General features: G+C 36.1%; 1 protein-coding gene across 1 annotated transcript; it reads right to left on the bottom strand.

Moving 5' to 3' along the window:
* Positions 1 to 1,251: 1,251 nt before the first annotated feature.
* On the bottom strand, positions 1,252 to 1,944 carry LOC104211134 (ras-related protein Rab-2-A-like). The gene has a single exon (XM_009760140.2). The coding sequence runs from the start codon at positions 1,906 to 1,908 to the stop codon at positions 1,252 to 1,254; it is 657 nt and encodes a 218-aa protein (XP_009758442.1). The 5' UTR covers positions 1,909 to 1,944.
* Between the last annotated feature and the right edge of the window lie 14,862 nt (positions 1,945 to 16,806).

Raw genomic sequence — 16,806 nt, 5'->3', positions numbered from 1 at the left:
GAAACAAACACGGTCTTCATCACCACAACACTTAAAAAATAATGCACCAAAAATTTGATATGTCCCTGTTTATTACATGCAGTTCAAATATGCAAAGGAATAGAGAATTTGTTTACCTTAAAGTCAATGAGAATTTCAGACTTGAAGAGGCGAGGGTTTAGGTTGAAAAAATACGTGAGGCAGTGAGTATTGATGTAGGAGTTTTGTTCTAAAAAAGGAATATTTTATGAATAAAATAGTAAAAATTTTGGTCAAACTTAAAGTGCTTATAAGCTAAATATTCATAAGCTGGGGGTGACTAGCTTATGATTTTTGACTTATTTTTGATTTATAAGCACTTGGCTTATAAGCTACTTTACCAAATACATAAATAAACTGAAAAGTGTTATAAGCGTAATCAAACACCCTCTTAGTTGTGTCGAACTTCTAATATGTGTGTGCTGTGATTGAAAAAGTGACCTGCACCTATGAAGTATCTTCGCCTAAAAATATGCTGCATATATGGAAAGGATAAGTGAGATAATTAGAGGGAGTTAACCTTGGTTTGAGAGATTGTTTTAGTTAAATAAATATGACTATTAGATTTAAGAAGGAACACGTGTCATCAAATTAAAACTACATCGGAAGAACTTGACGGAACGTGTACAGGAGGTGAGACGGATCCAAGAAGAGGTCGAACATCCAACAAAATTAATCTTTACGAAAATGATTAAAGCATTCCAAAACTATTATAAGAAAAGTCAACGCAGTCCTTAAGAAAATGATTAGAGTATTCCCGAACTATCATAAATCTTATTAGAAAGCTTATCCAACTGATGTGGAAGCTCTAATTAAGAATCAATGTCAGTAGTCAAACGTATAAAAAAAAGTTAAGGAACTTGTATCTGAAGGATTATTGATAAATTTAATGTAATTTAAGAATTTAAAAACATATTAAAAATTAGAACTAGGAAACATAATTGCAAATATATGGAAGGAAAACAGAAAAATGGAAAAGCTATGATATTTTTGGGGGTGTTTGGTACCAAGGAAAATATAATTCACTTACATTATTTTATAAATTCAAAATATTAATAAATAATGTACGTGAATATCTTGAATATAACAAAGTACTATATTTTTGTTATGTGTATAGCAATACAGAAAATAAAGTGATTATGAGTGAATATTGAATATTTATCCTCTGTAAAAAATAATAAAAAAAAAAAAAAAAGGGTGGAGGGAGGGGGGAAATAAAAACATAAGAAAGCGTCAACCACAAGAACATGAGTTGAATCTTTTAGAAGCAGCAGCTCCATCAATATTCTCATCATTCCTCGTCCTTCCAATCCTAAATCCTTTCCAATTCCAAATATTAATTCCCAGAGCTTCATCCACCTCCTTAACATCCCCGTATCCCATCTTCTCACGTATTCTCTTCGTCGTCTTATCAAATGCTGCCGCCACATTCAATGCCGTTTTAGCAGAAGCTTCAATGAACAAACATCTATTACTCTTAGCGAATTCCTCGCCTTCCTCTGCACTAACAGCCCTAATATCTTCTCCGGCGTCGCATTTGTTCCCCACCACCATTACTGTCGTATCGCCTTGTTGCCATATATCTTCCAGCCAACTCGACAGCCGCTCGAAAGTGTGCCTTTTAGTCACATCGTAAACAAGCAAAGCTCCCGCGGCGTCTCTGTAATACGCCCTCGTAATTGACCGGAACTTCTCCTGTCCCGCCGTATCCCATATTTGAAGCTTGATTTGCTTCTTGTGGACGGTGATTATTCTGGACCCGTATCCGGCTCCGATTGTGACGTCGTAAACCGGATCGAACCGCTTCTCTGTGAACTGGTTCATAATGCAGGTTTTTCCTACTCCCGTTTCGCCCACTATTATGAACTTCATTAGGTACTCGTACGCCATTATTTTTTTATGTGTAGGCTTTGCGAAATTTGTTGTAAAAAGGAGCAAATCGATGAACTGAATTAACTGGTGACAATTGAATAACGAAAAGAACATTGAGTAATGTATTTATAGGTAGAGGATTTAGCTTTCTTTTATTCCTAATTCGAACAGGAGAATGAAGTGTTTTTCCCAATTTTATCTGCATTGGCAAACGGAATTGCTGTATTAGTTTCCAAATTCTAATACTCCATGTATTGTTTTGATTTTTTTTTGTTTTAAATTTCGTTTAAGCCCATCTAGTTTGAAATAATTACATAGACCTATCCTTTTTATTGGAAACATGGTAATTATAAAAAGTACTAACACTTTCTAACTTGGAAGTCGATTAGTTAGACCAAAATACTGGGTTAATTTCACCGGTGGTCATCCAACTATATGTTTATTTAACAAATGTCATTATTCTATTTTTTGTCACTTAAAAATCATTCAGCTTCATTATAGCTCAAAACCTATGAATATTCTATAAAAAATTGACATGGCATTAAATGTAATTGAATAATCCAAAATAGTGCCACGTCAGCTTAAATGACCATACCCATTTTAGTTTCATTTCCCCCTCAAATCAACTTCCTAACCCAAATAGGTTAAGATAAAAAATCAAGTTTCTCCATTTAATACAATGCACTATGTGGTTACTCTTTGAATTAGGTCTTTTAATCTAATAATTAGATTTTCTAAATTTCTTTTAGTTTTGATCGTACCAATGAAATGCTATACCGTGTCTTTCTTTTGTCCAAACTATTAATGCTATAGGCTGCCTGTGATTGCAGTGTATATTAACAACTTCCCTTATGCACTTTAGTTGTGGCTGTTGCTAACTGAACAATTTTTTGTTTATTGATGTTGCTTATTAATTTTGATATTACGGTAGTACTTTAACTTCATGAAAAATTATAAATTAATCTGAAGGATGCAAAAACTAGTTCTATTCATATTTTATGGACTTTTATGGCATTGATGGCATTAAAGTTATTTTGTAAAGAACATTTTTAGCATAAAATAATTGTTCTTGTCTTCTTCTTTTGATGGTCTAATATTATTTGGATATAGGTTAAATCGGATTGAAGGGAAATAAGCCAAACAGGTATGGTCATTTAAGCTGATGTGGCATTGTTATGAGATTTTTTTAAAATAAATTTAATGTCAAGTCAGACTTTTTATAGAATATTTCATATGTTTTGAGGTAGAATGACTCTTAAGTGAGAAAAATGAAGTTGAGTGACTGTTAAGTGATAAAAAATAGAATAATGACTTTTGTGAAATAGACACATAGTTGGATGACCACCAGCGAAATTAATCCCCAAAATACTCATTTATTTTGTGTCGTGTTGCTTTAGACGGTTTTTAGTTAAAGGTGCATCACATATAACAGGACGTATTTGACTGTAATATGAAGTTAAAACCTATATTGTCGCTTGGTTGAATAAGAAAAAATAAAAATATTGGGGATACGTGTAGAAAGTGACAACGCTTGTCATTATAGTGATTTATTCATTTGTTCATTTCTTCAAATTATGACACCACTTTTGTAAAATTCTACGTATGTCACTGCGTGCATGAGTATTTGTATGCCGGCAAGGATGAAATTGGCACATTATTAAAATTTGAAACGTTGTCTTTGTTTGACCAAAAGATATTGAAACCTTTTTGATTAAATCAATTAATAAAAATGAGGAGGTAAATCTTAGTCAAGCATAATAAACTCCAGATCTATAAGCAAATCAGAAAATGATGCATAAGATGAGATAAGGGCGATCAATCTTATTGAGGTTTTTTCATTTCATCTCTCACCAATTGATGGAGATGAATGTTTTACATAATCAATGGAAGATTGTTTTGTCTTCCTTTTGCTATAAAGATTACAGAGGAGAGGAAAGAGAGAAAAAGCCCCCTTTTCTAGGAAGGTTCCCTCCCTATATATAGTCATAGAGTCCTTGCTATATTTTTGGGTCAAGGCGCCTTCATACCACGACCGTTTTCGTCGTTCCCTGAGTATTGCTATTCGACTTAGCGGGCACTGTGAGTACGTGGTTTGGAGCAAATCATGGCGTCTTTCCTTATCCCTCCGTTTGGACGGGGTCCCAGTTGGGTCGATCACAACGGTCAGATTTTGACCAATACAGTTAGTCCATCCGTCTACCGGGTCATCTCTTGTCGGGCCTGTCACACCTCCTTTTTCCGCGCCCGCGGGAGGCGCGTAGGGAGTTTTCTCCAATTAAAGGACAGTCGAAACAGGATTTGTTTATTTGTTTCAGAGTCGCCACCTGGGAATTTTAAGGCGTCCCAAGTCACCGGTTTTAATCCCTGAATCGAGGAGAATATGACTCTGTTTGTTATTCTGCGAACCAGAAATCCTGAGTAAGGAATTCTGTTAATCCGGAAGAAGGTGTTAGGCATTTCCGAATTCCGTGATTCTAGCACGGTCGCTTAACTGTTTTTATTCTTGGCTTAATTATCTCGATTTTATATTTTTATTGCATGATTTTATTACCGCTTCTATTTATTTTATTTATAATCAAAGACCCTTCTTCGAATCGAATCACGCGTACGTATATTCGTTTTATATATTATATATTTTAAACGTGAGGAATCGTGTCACGCGTACGTGTACACAATGATATTGATAATATATTTATTATAAAATAATTATTTTCGAAATTGTGTTTTAAATACAATCAATAACATTCACACTTTTTGTATGATTAAGTAGTGAACCGCACATCTCGGGTTTTTATGAAGTTAATATTGATAATCTCCGAAGAATCCCTTTTATTAAATATTCGCTCGAAGTTGCGCGAACGCATAATCCGAATTGCTTTTAGAAATATAATCAGGTTACGTGAACGTATCCCTAATTACAAAAATATTCTTGATGGTAGTATTAATTTGTTTACAGATTGTTTATTATATCCACGTATTTTTATGTGAACATCATGAGAAATAAATATTCCTCTAGTCTCTAAATTCCTTGAATAGAATTTACAATTTATTGGACGTTGATTGCAAATTATATTTTTCGCGTATGAATTATATTCTTCAAACCATTCGAATTTAAGGAGTAAAAATAAACAACGTGTGATTAATACTACCATTTAGTGAATACAATATTTGCCTACCCAAATAAACAACGTGCGAATTACGTATAAAAATTGGTAAAGAATTGATGTAAGAAAGGAAATGATATTTTCGAAGAATTTTCATTATTCTATTTGAGGCGAATGCTATTTTTATATTTTAAAAAAAATTATAATCTATAAACCTAATCACCTTCTACATTACTTGTTTTTAATCCAAAGTTGTAATCGTTTGGTTAATTTGTTTACGATGGTAGATAGGCATCAATTTGATAAGAAAGGGAATTATTATACAAATCGATTCAATAAAATTTGCCTTACATGCAACATAATTGTACGTCTGAAACATTCATAACATTCTAACATCGTAACGAGCTATATCAAATCCCCTTCCTCATATGATTATATATATACCCGTCATCATTCCATATATGAACATATTACTTATATCAATCTAAGCAAAATCATATTTTTTACAAGATATACTAATAATGTAATTTCTTGATACTTCCATTCTACTTTACATTTAGCTAAAAATATTACGGGATGTAATCAATGGCCCATTTTTATGCCATATTCCCTATTTTGACAATTCAAATATAACTATACTAATGAGATTTCGAAATGGATAACATTATTACAAAATTTTTATACGAATTTCAAAATAAAACAATTAACTTATAGCCATCGTGTCGAACTCACTACTAGTTAACCAACATGAAACAAAGCTGAAATTTAAAATAATGAACTTAGACGAATGGAAAACAGAATTATAATTCCCAAGCTTCATTTATTTGTCATGTTGAAGCTTTTCACAACATGAGTTTAAAAGATATGTACCTGGAAATGAAGGTAGAAGGAGTAAATTTCAGCAGTAGCAGCAGTAACAAAATCAGCAGAATACCAGTATTTCCACAGATTTGAGCAATAATAGGACCCGAGGAACCCAGATGCACAATAACAGTATTTTTAAGAAATTTCAGATTTTTAACTGAACAGTGGGATCAAATAAATCCGGACAGATTCAATGAAAGAATAAATATTTCTGATTTTGAGACTTAGGACAAAGCAGACTGAAAAAGCTTTCAATTTCAAAACACAGAATCAGCTTCAATACTAGTTTCCGATGTAGAATTCTGTTTTACTGTTTCTGTTTTCCTTTCTTGACTTCTATCCAGATTTTTCTCTCTATGTATATGTATTTCTGTGTGTATTAAAATCTCAGTCTCTCTCTCTTAAAAAAATCTGCCCTCCTATGTATTCAAAATCTCTCCGTAAATCAGTCTCAATCCCCCCTATCTTATACAGGTCTGCCTCTCTTTTTGCAGCCTACTGTCTGGACCCCTTCTTCTTTTTAAAAACCAGAAAATCATATCCAAAATCTGCTTTTAACTACTTTAAATCCCATTAAGTGAACTTTTTCTGATTTCCAGCATTCCCATTACCCTTTGTTTCCCATTATCCCATTAATTAATAGCCACTAACATTCCACTTTCAGCACACTACTATTATCATATTACCCTCACTGTTTTATCCCAGAAATACCCCAGAAATCCTACTGTAATTACTGTTATTACTGCCTTTAAACTAAAATTCAGAATATGATACAAAACAGATTTTAAAATCTGTTCAAGCAGCTATAACCAATCCTATAATTAACCTCCTAATACAATTGTATTTAACCAACACTTTGTAAAAATTGAAATTAAACCTAATCATCACAACAACATCACACTGAACAAAAGAACAATTTAAACTGAATTTCAACATTGAACTAAGATTAAACAAATACAGGAGCATTGTCAATATACTGACAATGCCCTGAAACCAACTGGTTCAGAAATCAACATACACGAATGATCGACAATCTTTCTGACTTATTAAACAAGAAATAACTAGTTGGGAAGAACTAATTAACTGACTTCAACAAAATGATAACAACCAAAACAGACAACAGAGTATTACAATCAACATTAAAGGCAATAAGAATTTACAAAACAACTAATCGACGAACTTAATCGAGTCGATTACACATATTATAAACAATCATAATCAACAAAAACAATAGTATAATTCTGATCAAATAGACGGGTATGAGACAGAATCACGGAATCAACTAAACAAATATGAAAACTTACACCAACTACTGAAACAGGCAACAATATATACATAGAATATAAAAAGAAATAGGAAAAATACCTTTGAATCTTTAAATTCACACGGACACAGGGTCGACTCGGACTTGGACCTTTTGAGGCTGAACAGACTTTATTCGAAGTATTCTCAACTGAGAATACCTCGATTAAAGTCTCTTAGACCTCAATCCCTCACTTGAATTAGACAAATTCCATGACTGGAAATTTTTAGGGTTTCAGATTTTTTGATTTCAAATCCGAACATTTCTAGGTATATTCGAATCAAACCAATGGTATTGTAGGCACGAGGGAGGTCAGGTGGGTAACTGGTGTGAGTTTGAGGTAGGTTGGGATAGGGTCAGGTTTCACTCGAATCTTCAAATGAAGATTCGAGCAGTTCCAGTAGGATTCGAGCCATGCTACTAACAGATCCGTGATGAGGGTATTTAGGGGAAGCTGTGGTGTTATTTTGGAGGCCATTGGAGAAGATAAGGTTTTCAGGTCAACCTTCGATTTAAGATTCGAAGAGTTGGGGCCTGATTCAAAGGAAACTGATGCCAGATCCGTGAAGAGGAGGTTGTGAGGAGTCTGGGGTGTTAAGGTGGTGATCGGCGGCGTTGTTGCCGCCGGGTTTCAGGCGGTGGGAAATGAGGGCGGCTAGGGTTAGGGGTGTGATTTTGGAGGGGATGATGAACAGTAGAGAGGAGGGGGTGTTTAGTTAGGGGGCCGGGGTAGGGATTTGGGGTTTATATAGGGGAAGGGTGGATTGATCTTGACCGTTAGATCAAGCATGATACACGTCAGGATCAGTTTACTTAGCCAAACGATGTCGTTTGGGTTTAACGTTGGGGTCGGGCTGAATCGGGGCAATGGGTCGGGTAGAGGGTTCCGGGTAAGGGTAGGGGATCTCAGCCGTTGGATTGATTTAATCCAACGGTCCTTGATGAAATGTGACCAAACGTCGTCGTTTGGATTTATTCCTGAGTTGGACTGAACCTGGGTTGTTTGGATTGGGCTGAGGGGGGGGGGTAAATTTGTTTGGGCCTGGATTTCAGTCCAGGTCCGATTTTCAGCTTTAAAACTTATTTTATATTTCCTTATTTTAATCCTAATTATAAAAATCCTAATTAAAATTATAAAAACAAAAATTAACCTTACAAAAATATTAATTACTTTTTTAACAACTATTTAACACATAAACAAAACACTAATCACACAGTGACATATTTAAAATCGAATAAATGCATATTTTTGTGATTTTATTTCAATTATCTTTTAAATGCATAATTAAATCCTAGATATGCATGCAACATGTATTTTTATTTTCGTTTAATTATAACAACGTTAACATTTACGGACAAAACACAAACAATTAATAAACGCTACACAAATTGTAAAATTGCACACTAAAAGAAATTTATTTTATTTTTGATTTATTTTGGAGTAGTTTTCGTGAGGCAAAAATCACGTGCTCACAGGGCCCAGTAGACGGATTATGATTTTTGCTCATCTAAGAGAAATCTGACTATCTACCCCTTGGGTATGATTTTAGATTCAAGTGATGCAACATCGCTCTTGAGATGCCCTTGGACCGTTGCGGTCGTTTCGAACCGAAGCATCGTTTAACTTGAAACGTCATTCGTGGTTACCATCATCATGACACATGTTCCCAGGAGATTGAACCGTTTCGTGCCCTATTAGCTTCGATTGGCGACTCTTGGATTTCGCACTTGGAGAATTTATGTTTCTTATAAATAGAAGGAAGGTACCATTCGAACACACTTCTCTGCCTTTACTTGAAAGAAAATTGTGAGTCTTCTTTTCTCCTGATACTTCGGATTTTTGACTTTCTCCGGTTAACCAGGAACCTTTGCCTAGTCTCTTCCTCTTTCCTATATCTCTTTGTTTAGTCAAAGCGATACAAATGGATGGTGATTCTTCTCGTGCTGACCAACCTGCCACAACTCCGGTGCCGAAAAACGATGTTCTTGTCACTGGAGGAGTAGAAGTGGTGGAAGAGGAGGAGGTTCCGACGGCGGCTAAGATCTTGCACCGCCCTGGGAGACCATGGAACGATTTCCATAGTCCCGCCGGGGAAGAATCGGAACCTCCTCCTTCTGTTATAAATGCGGAGGGGATCGCAGAATTGAAAGCTAGGTGGGGAATCCCTCACCACGTCGAAATGCTACCGGCGGTGGGGACGACATAGTCCATTTTGACCGCCCAAGGTATTGCGCGTTCTACGCCTACCCCTTTATTGTTGGGTACACGCTCCCTCTCCCTCTCTTAGTGGTAGATTTTTGCCGCTTTTACGAGGTATGCCCGGCTCAACTTACGTTGTACCTATATAAACTGTTCCTCATGCTACTCAAGTTTGCGGAGCGTGCAGGCCGGGAGATCACTTTAAGGCACATGCTCAATATCTTTGCTCCCCATCTCATTCGTGGCACAATGATTCATATGCGCCACCGAGGGATGAAGAGTCTGGTCATGAAGATGGATGACAGAGCCAAACATCGTTTCTACGAGAATTACTTCTACGTGCAAACCGAGCACCTTATGGCGGATCCTATAGGGTTCCCTAAGAAATGGAACTTTGCACGTAAGTTTCTATACTTTTGGTCAGAATGATGCTCGACCACTTCCCTTTGAGCAGTACTTAAAATTCGTTATTTTGTTTTTACAGCCGCGAAACTACCCCCTGGACCTGTTGACGGTATCCGCGAGTGGGTGAACGTCATCCTTCCTCATACGGCGGGGGTTCGCACGTGGTCGTCCTTTTACGAGAAATATGGATGCAAGCCCATCACTGGTGAGTAATATCATTTTTGTTCGTTATTCTTCCCCCTCCCCTTTTTTAATTTGTTTCTTATGTGATGTTCGTCGATGCCATAGAAAGTGCGGAGAGCGAGGGCTCCTCCACTAGCTTTTTATCAACCTACATCGTCCGCTTGCCCTGCTTCAATATCTACTACCCGACCTTCGTCGAGGGCCACTTCAGTTGAATCTACGGCTGTGTCTGTACGCACGGAGGCTACCCCTCGAACTGAGATTCCGACCCATGTTACCTACCTAGCGGGGGAATCTTTCCATGCCGAAGAAGGAGAGGGGCCATTAAAGAGGCGATGAGTGGAGTCTGAAACGGTTCCTTCGACCGTGGTACATCTGGAGGAAGACCTTCCCTTGATGGTGTCTGAGGCGGGGGTTGATGCCATTATGCCTGTAGAGACAGAGCCAGCCATTGCGTCTTCCCCATCGACGGAGATCCCTGCCGCTACGATTGATCAACAACCTGCCATAACGGGGGGTCAGATTTCTGAGGCTGCTGTTAATGTTTTTGACAAGCCTTCGCCCTCAGTGCCTGGTCGTGCTTCCTCCTCGGCCGTAGAAAGGGGAAAGCGTATCGTGGTCGACGACTACGAATCTGAGTGTGATCTTGATACTGATGATGTCAGGATGTTTGAAAAAGGTCTTACACGTTCGGTGGTTCATGCAGGAGGCCCGACCCATATTCTTGAGATCTCATCGGACATCAACCTTCTGGGAGATACGGAGGACCTGGTGCTGCAGTTTGACCTCTTATGTTCTGCTGCCGAGAGTGAGGCTCTTCGGAACGTTCCTGATATTGACTTGATGCATGAAGTGACCGCTATGGGCTTGAGGGTACGTTTTACTTTTCTTTCATGTTCCTTTTATTTTTCTGGACGATCTAGCCTTAGACTATATTTTCATTTTCTAGACGTACATGGTGGATATTGAGAGCGCTCGTAGGGGCCGACACTCGGGCCAAGATTTTCTTAACGATGCTGGAGAAATATCGGCGCTATCGCAATAAGTGCCATGAGATGCACGAGCGGCTGAAGGCGAACCCTGGTGATCAATCCCTCATGTGAGCATGTGATTTTTTCCCTATTCGAAATACTCCTATAAATTCAAAGAAATAGATTTTTTCCAATTATTTGCCATTTTATTGGATTTTTTGTAGGATTTTATTAATTGTTTGCATTTTTGTGCACGCTTAAATTTTATTAAAAATCATGAAAATACCCCAAAAATATCAAAAACACCATGCATTGCATTTAGATTTTTATTTTTTATTTTTTTAGGATTAATTAGTTAATTAATCTCTTTATTAAAATTAAAATCACAAAAATTGGATCATTTTAACATTTTTAGCTTTTAATTTTAGATTAGTAATTTTTCTCTTTTAATTTAGGATCAACTAATTTTTATAAATATTTTAGTTAGATAATTAGTTTAATTTTACAATTTAGATTAATTTAGGAATTTGATTTAGGATTTTTAATTAAAGAAAAAGAAAAAGAAAAACATGGAAAAAGAAATAAAAAAAGGAATTGAACAAAAGGGTGTAATTTGAACTTGGGCTGATTTTTTATACTCAAATCCGCCCCCAAACCCAGGCCCAAAACCTAGCCTACCCGGTCCACCCTTGTTTAAACCAAACGACCTAGTTTCTGCTTTCATTCATCACAACCGTTGGATCATTGTGATCCAATGGCTCGGAACTAGCCATCCAATTAGTATAAAAGTGTTCGAACCAAGTCTGACCCTCCCCTCCATTACCCTCTCATTCAGTTCCCCCCTCTAAACCAAAACCCTAGCCGCCCCTTTATTCCCTCACTGCCTCCGCCGTTGACAACCGCCGGAAATCGCCTCACGGCGGCTTCGGTGCTTCAAACACTACCAAATTCACACCATGTAATCACTTTCTCATCCTCTCCCCAAATATCCCCACAGTTCCTTTCGAATCAGTCCAGATCTCTTCGAATCTTGAATCTGAGGTTCCAGAAATCCTAGTTTCCCTTTTTCGATTTTTGGTTAAGGTTGGGTTCTATGAACCCAAAACACCCATTAGTCGATTGTTCTTGACAAATAATAGTCGATTAATGGATGAACAAGTTCATATCTTCCCCTTTGAGAGTTTGCCGAGTTCATAACTATCTACCCCAAACCTCAGGTCATTTCTTCTTCCTTTTCTTTTATTCCTAATCTCTGTTGTCGTCTGTCTATTTTTTCACGTGCAAATAGCCTTTATCTTAAATCACCAATAATTAGGTCTTCTACTTTATTTTTATTTTTTGCATATTTATCTTTTCTTTTTTCTTGTTTCTCTTGTTGTTAGATTTAATTTCTAGCTAATTGACACTGATTTGTTAGCCTCGGGTTTCATGCTATCTTATTTTTCCTGTTGTTAGTTCCTAATATGTATTAATTAGTCGATTTTCATTATAAATAATCATGCATGTTAAATATCGGAACTGTTTGTTTGGGTTTAATTCCTGACCCAATTAATTTATCCTGAATTGTTAGTAATCGTGTGTGTTTTAAAATTGAATTACTTGAATTCTGATTTTGTTAGTTAGTGGATTATTAGTTAATCTTAAATGATTAGTTAACTATACTCATTTAGGATTACTACTGCTACTTTTGAAGTAATTCAAAGTTCAGTTCAGCCCATTAATGTTAATTAAATAAGCTTAATTGCCTAATTAGATCAAATTAGTCAACTTAGTAATCTCTTAGGTGTTTAATATAAGCTGTTTTGAGTTACCTGATTTCAGGAACTCATTAACAGTTGATTCTTAGCAAAGGAGGCCTAATTAGTTAGGCCTAAAATTGGCCAACTATGTAGCCCAGGCCCTGGATCACAAAGGGGTAATTACAGGGGTATTTCAGGGTAGTTTAGGAATTCTAGCTGAAGAATTTCATCTGTAACTGCCTAGGAAACTTCTAGAATTAAGATAAGGGACCAAAGTAAATAATAAAAGATATTAAGTCAGAATTTCTAGGTAAACAGTAAAATTTCAGAAGTAAAAAGGGTATAAAAATAGAAGAAGTTTCTAGAAGAGTATGCAGCTGTCCTAGATGTTGTAAAAAAGATGCTGAAAAATAGGATAAGAAGGACAGTTGTACCAGGGCTGTTAGGAAGGACAATACTATTTTCAGAATTAGGATAAGGAATATTCCTAAAAAGTACCCACCCTAGGCAACCTATATATAGACACTATCATTCTGAAAATGACAGAGACAATCATCAGCATTTTCTGCACAAAAAAGGTTCTGAAAACAAAGAGAAAAAATCCTTAAAAGTTATCTGAAAACTTCAGTTTTTCTGGTTAGACTTCTAGGCTGGTACTCTGATTTTGGAGACATTTTGAGTGTTGATTCTTGGCTTTTCTGGGTTGATTTTCACTGTTGTTGCTTGGTTTTGTTGGCTGCTCCTTATTTAAAGTTCTGATTAGCATTTCATTTTTATTTCTACTGCTTGTTTCTTGCAGCTGCAAGGTACTAATCCCACTTCCTCTCATGTACTGCTTGTTTTGAGATAATATAGTATCATCGAGTTTGCAAAATATGTATAATGAATGCCCTTCCATGTGATACCTGACTGTTTTGGTGTAAATGTAGTAGGTTTTATTGTTTGAACATGGAAATGCACCAACATGACTTCTTTGTTTGGTTTACTAATGTTTGTAATTCCTTCTTTAAAAGATGTCCAAGTTTTAAGATTTTTTAGGCAAGACCTTATGCTAAAATGTGAACTCTGATTGCTGAAGTTTGGTTTTCCTTCTTCCTCTTCTGTTAATTTTGTCATTTTAGTTACAAATACACCAGCAAATAGATTTCTGCAAATACTGAAATGTATACTTTACTTCTGTTGTTTTGTATGTGAGTGGCAATAAGGCAAAGAAATTTCAAAGCTGGAATCGAAGGCTTGGCTTGTAGGAAACAACTTTATAGATGAATTTCTTGCAAGTTAAAGTTGGCTCTAAGGGTCTTGCAACAGCTGAAAATTTAGAGTTAGGAAAAAATGTTACTTCTTATCTTGAACTTTTTTTTTTCTTGCTTTTCTTTTGAGACACATAGTTGTACTTAGGAGCATGTTGTAATGTATGGACTATCAATAGCAAAATGGACTGTTGGAACGTTAATTTTTAAATTCTTTTATGTCTGATTATTAGCTTAAGGTCATAACTAGATGATTGGCGTAGTATAATTTCAGTAGAACTGTTTGAATATAATCTGGGCCAGACTTGCAACAAGGCCAATATGGAATTATTTGAACAAGTCTGGGCCTGGGCATCAAACCCAATATTGTAGTTCATTTATAAAGGTTTCGTTGTGAACAATAGTGCAAATACATACTTTTTATATCCTGCAAATCACAATAGCAAAAATTAATCTTCAAAGTTTGAATTGTTTTTTTTAAAACTTTACGGATTCTGTTTCTTCTATATAGAAATGTAAACTGTTTGTTGCAATTCTTTGGGCAAATATGCTGAGTATGGATAGTTCAGATGAAGAGGTGGATAGGCCCATCTAGAAAATAATTAGTGACTGGGCCCGCCTATTATAAGCCCAACGTGGTCCAGCCTTGTGCAAAATCGGACCAGTCAAGGCCCTTAAATCTCCTTCATTTTTTGGGCTGATTTCCAAGCCCAATACAATTTCAATGTTGGTTTGGCCTTGGCCAAATACCCAATGAGTATATAGCCTTATATTAAGTTCAAATGAGTTTTAAATAAGAACATCCTTAGATTGCTTTAATTGAGTACAATTCTTTAAAAAAAAATTGAGGTGTGTCATCTACAATTAAATCACCTATGGCCCTCACATTAATATTATAACCTAGTGTAGAAAATATTTTGAACACTCGTAGTTTGTTTTAGGCACGTTTATAATAAATTATCGTGACTATTGGTACGGTTCTCATGGCATAGTCATGATACTTAATTCCCAAATTTGAGTGTGCATTTCATGTGATCTGATCATAACAACTTCGAACATTAAATAAAATAAACATATCATGAATCACGGGTGCATTTCATGTAGTGTGGTTTGCGGTGTGTTCCAAAACGGCAAGTGTACGACACTCGTAACTTGTTCAAGAAATAATTTTATAAATCCTAAAAGCCGTTTAAAATAATTAAAAGTGGTTATAAAGTTAAAAATGCACTAGGTTTAAAACATGTAGTAGATCAAATAATTAGGTCAATTATTAATAGTTTAAGCGACCGTGCTCGAACCACGGAACCCGAGAATACCTAATACCTTCTCCCGGGTTAACAGAATTCTTTATCTAGAATTTCTGATTCGCAGACTTTTAAATAAAGTCGAATTTCCTCGAATTGAGATTTTAAAATAAACCGGTGACTTGGGACACCAAATAAACTATTCCAAGTGGTCACTCTGAAGAAATTAAATAAATAATCTCATTTCGATTAATGTCACTTTAATTGGAAAAACTCCCTTATATACCCCCTCGGGTCGTAAAAAGGAGGTGTGACAGCTCTGGCGATTCTGCTGGGGAAAATAACCCAGAACTTCTAGTTCATGGTTCAGAATTCGAGCTTAGAATAACTGTTATAGTTGGCTTTTATTTATTATCTAATTTTTACGTGTTTGAGCCTAATGTGCTAAATGTCGCTTTTTACCGCTTTAATATTGCTTGAACTGTATATAAACTGATACGAAACCCTTTTCTCTCTGAGTCTTCTAAATCATCTAGGAAGGGTGCACTTATGTATTCGGTGAAGCTTATGTATTCCCAGTACGCTGTCCCCCCCCTCCCCCCCGCGGTTCGAGTTGTCCGCTCAGGTAAGCCAGGTCTAGAACAATACACTCAGGTTTTAAAACCTAGAATAACATAACCTCATGTCGGATCCCTAGAAGGAACACTTGTTTGCATCACGTGTATTTGACTTTGGGGACTCAACACAGAGGTTGGGTCCATCTAGGACAGGTGTACCCAGATTAAAAAAGACCATCCTGATGCATTTTATTTGCTACTTGTACATTTATTTGCTTCGAATTTCATGTTGACCGACTTCTAGAATAAGGGAGAAAAGTTGAAAAAAATCAAATTGAGGTATGAGAGAGATAACTACCCATTTTTGAAAATTTGGTGTCCAAAATACACTGAAACTCTGGCGAAATTTTGAAAAAAAGAGAGAAGAAAAAGAGAAAATGGAAAATTGTTTCAAAAATATTTCATGTTTTTTTGTTGCGTCAAAATTGCCAGAACTACACAAGTTTGATTCTCACCAGATGTGGGATACGTAGGTAACCCTCACCGGGTCCAACCCTATTTTTGCAAAAATAACCCAAAAAAATTTAAAATGTTGTTTTTGTCATAAATAAAGTTAGGTGATGCCCTTTTTGTCTAAATAGCCAAAAATATCCCAAAAGGGTGCTGGAAGCTGTTTTTGCAAGAATAGCCACCTATGGTCTTTTTTCAAATTTTTGGCCAATTAGCAAACACATCCCTAAAATCTTCTTTCCTGAGGCGCTGAAGAGACGTATTTGCAAAGGTGTTTTGTTTTGAATTGCAATTTTGAAAAATTGATAATCTTCTTTTGAGTCAAAATAAATCATGGTCTTTTAACCGATCACTTTAAATAAATGTGCAGGATGAGCACTATTGAAATGAACCTTTCAAAGTTCTAGAGAAAATCCCGCTAGAACTACATATGTGGAGAAATGACCTAAGGGAGGTCAGCAGAGGTGTTGCGATAAAGCTTTGGCGGTCTCATTGGTCTTTTGAAGATTAAACCGAGGTTGGATATAATTAAAGCTTTAATACCTTTTTGGGACTCCGCGCATAACGTGTTCCATTTCTCTAATTT

This window comes from Nicotiana sylvestris, chromosome 6 (assembly GCF_000393655.2).
Source record: "Nicotiana sylvestris chromosome 6, ASM39365v2, whole genome shotgun sequence".
In the NCBI taxonomy this organism is placed as follows: domain Eukaryota; kingdom Viridiplantae; phylum Streptophyta; class Magnoliopsida; order Solanales; family Solanaceae; genus Nicotiana; species Nicotiana sylvestris.
The sequence above is the reverse complement of the archived record's forward strand: the minus strand, read 5'-3'. Positions and strand labels throughout refer to the sequence as shown.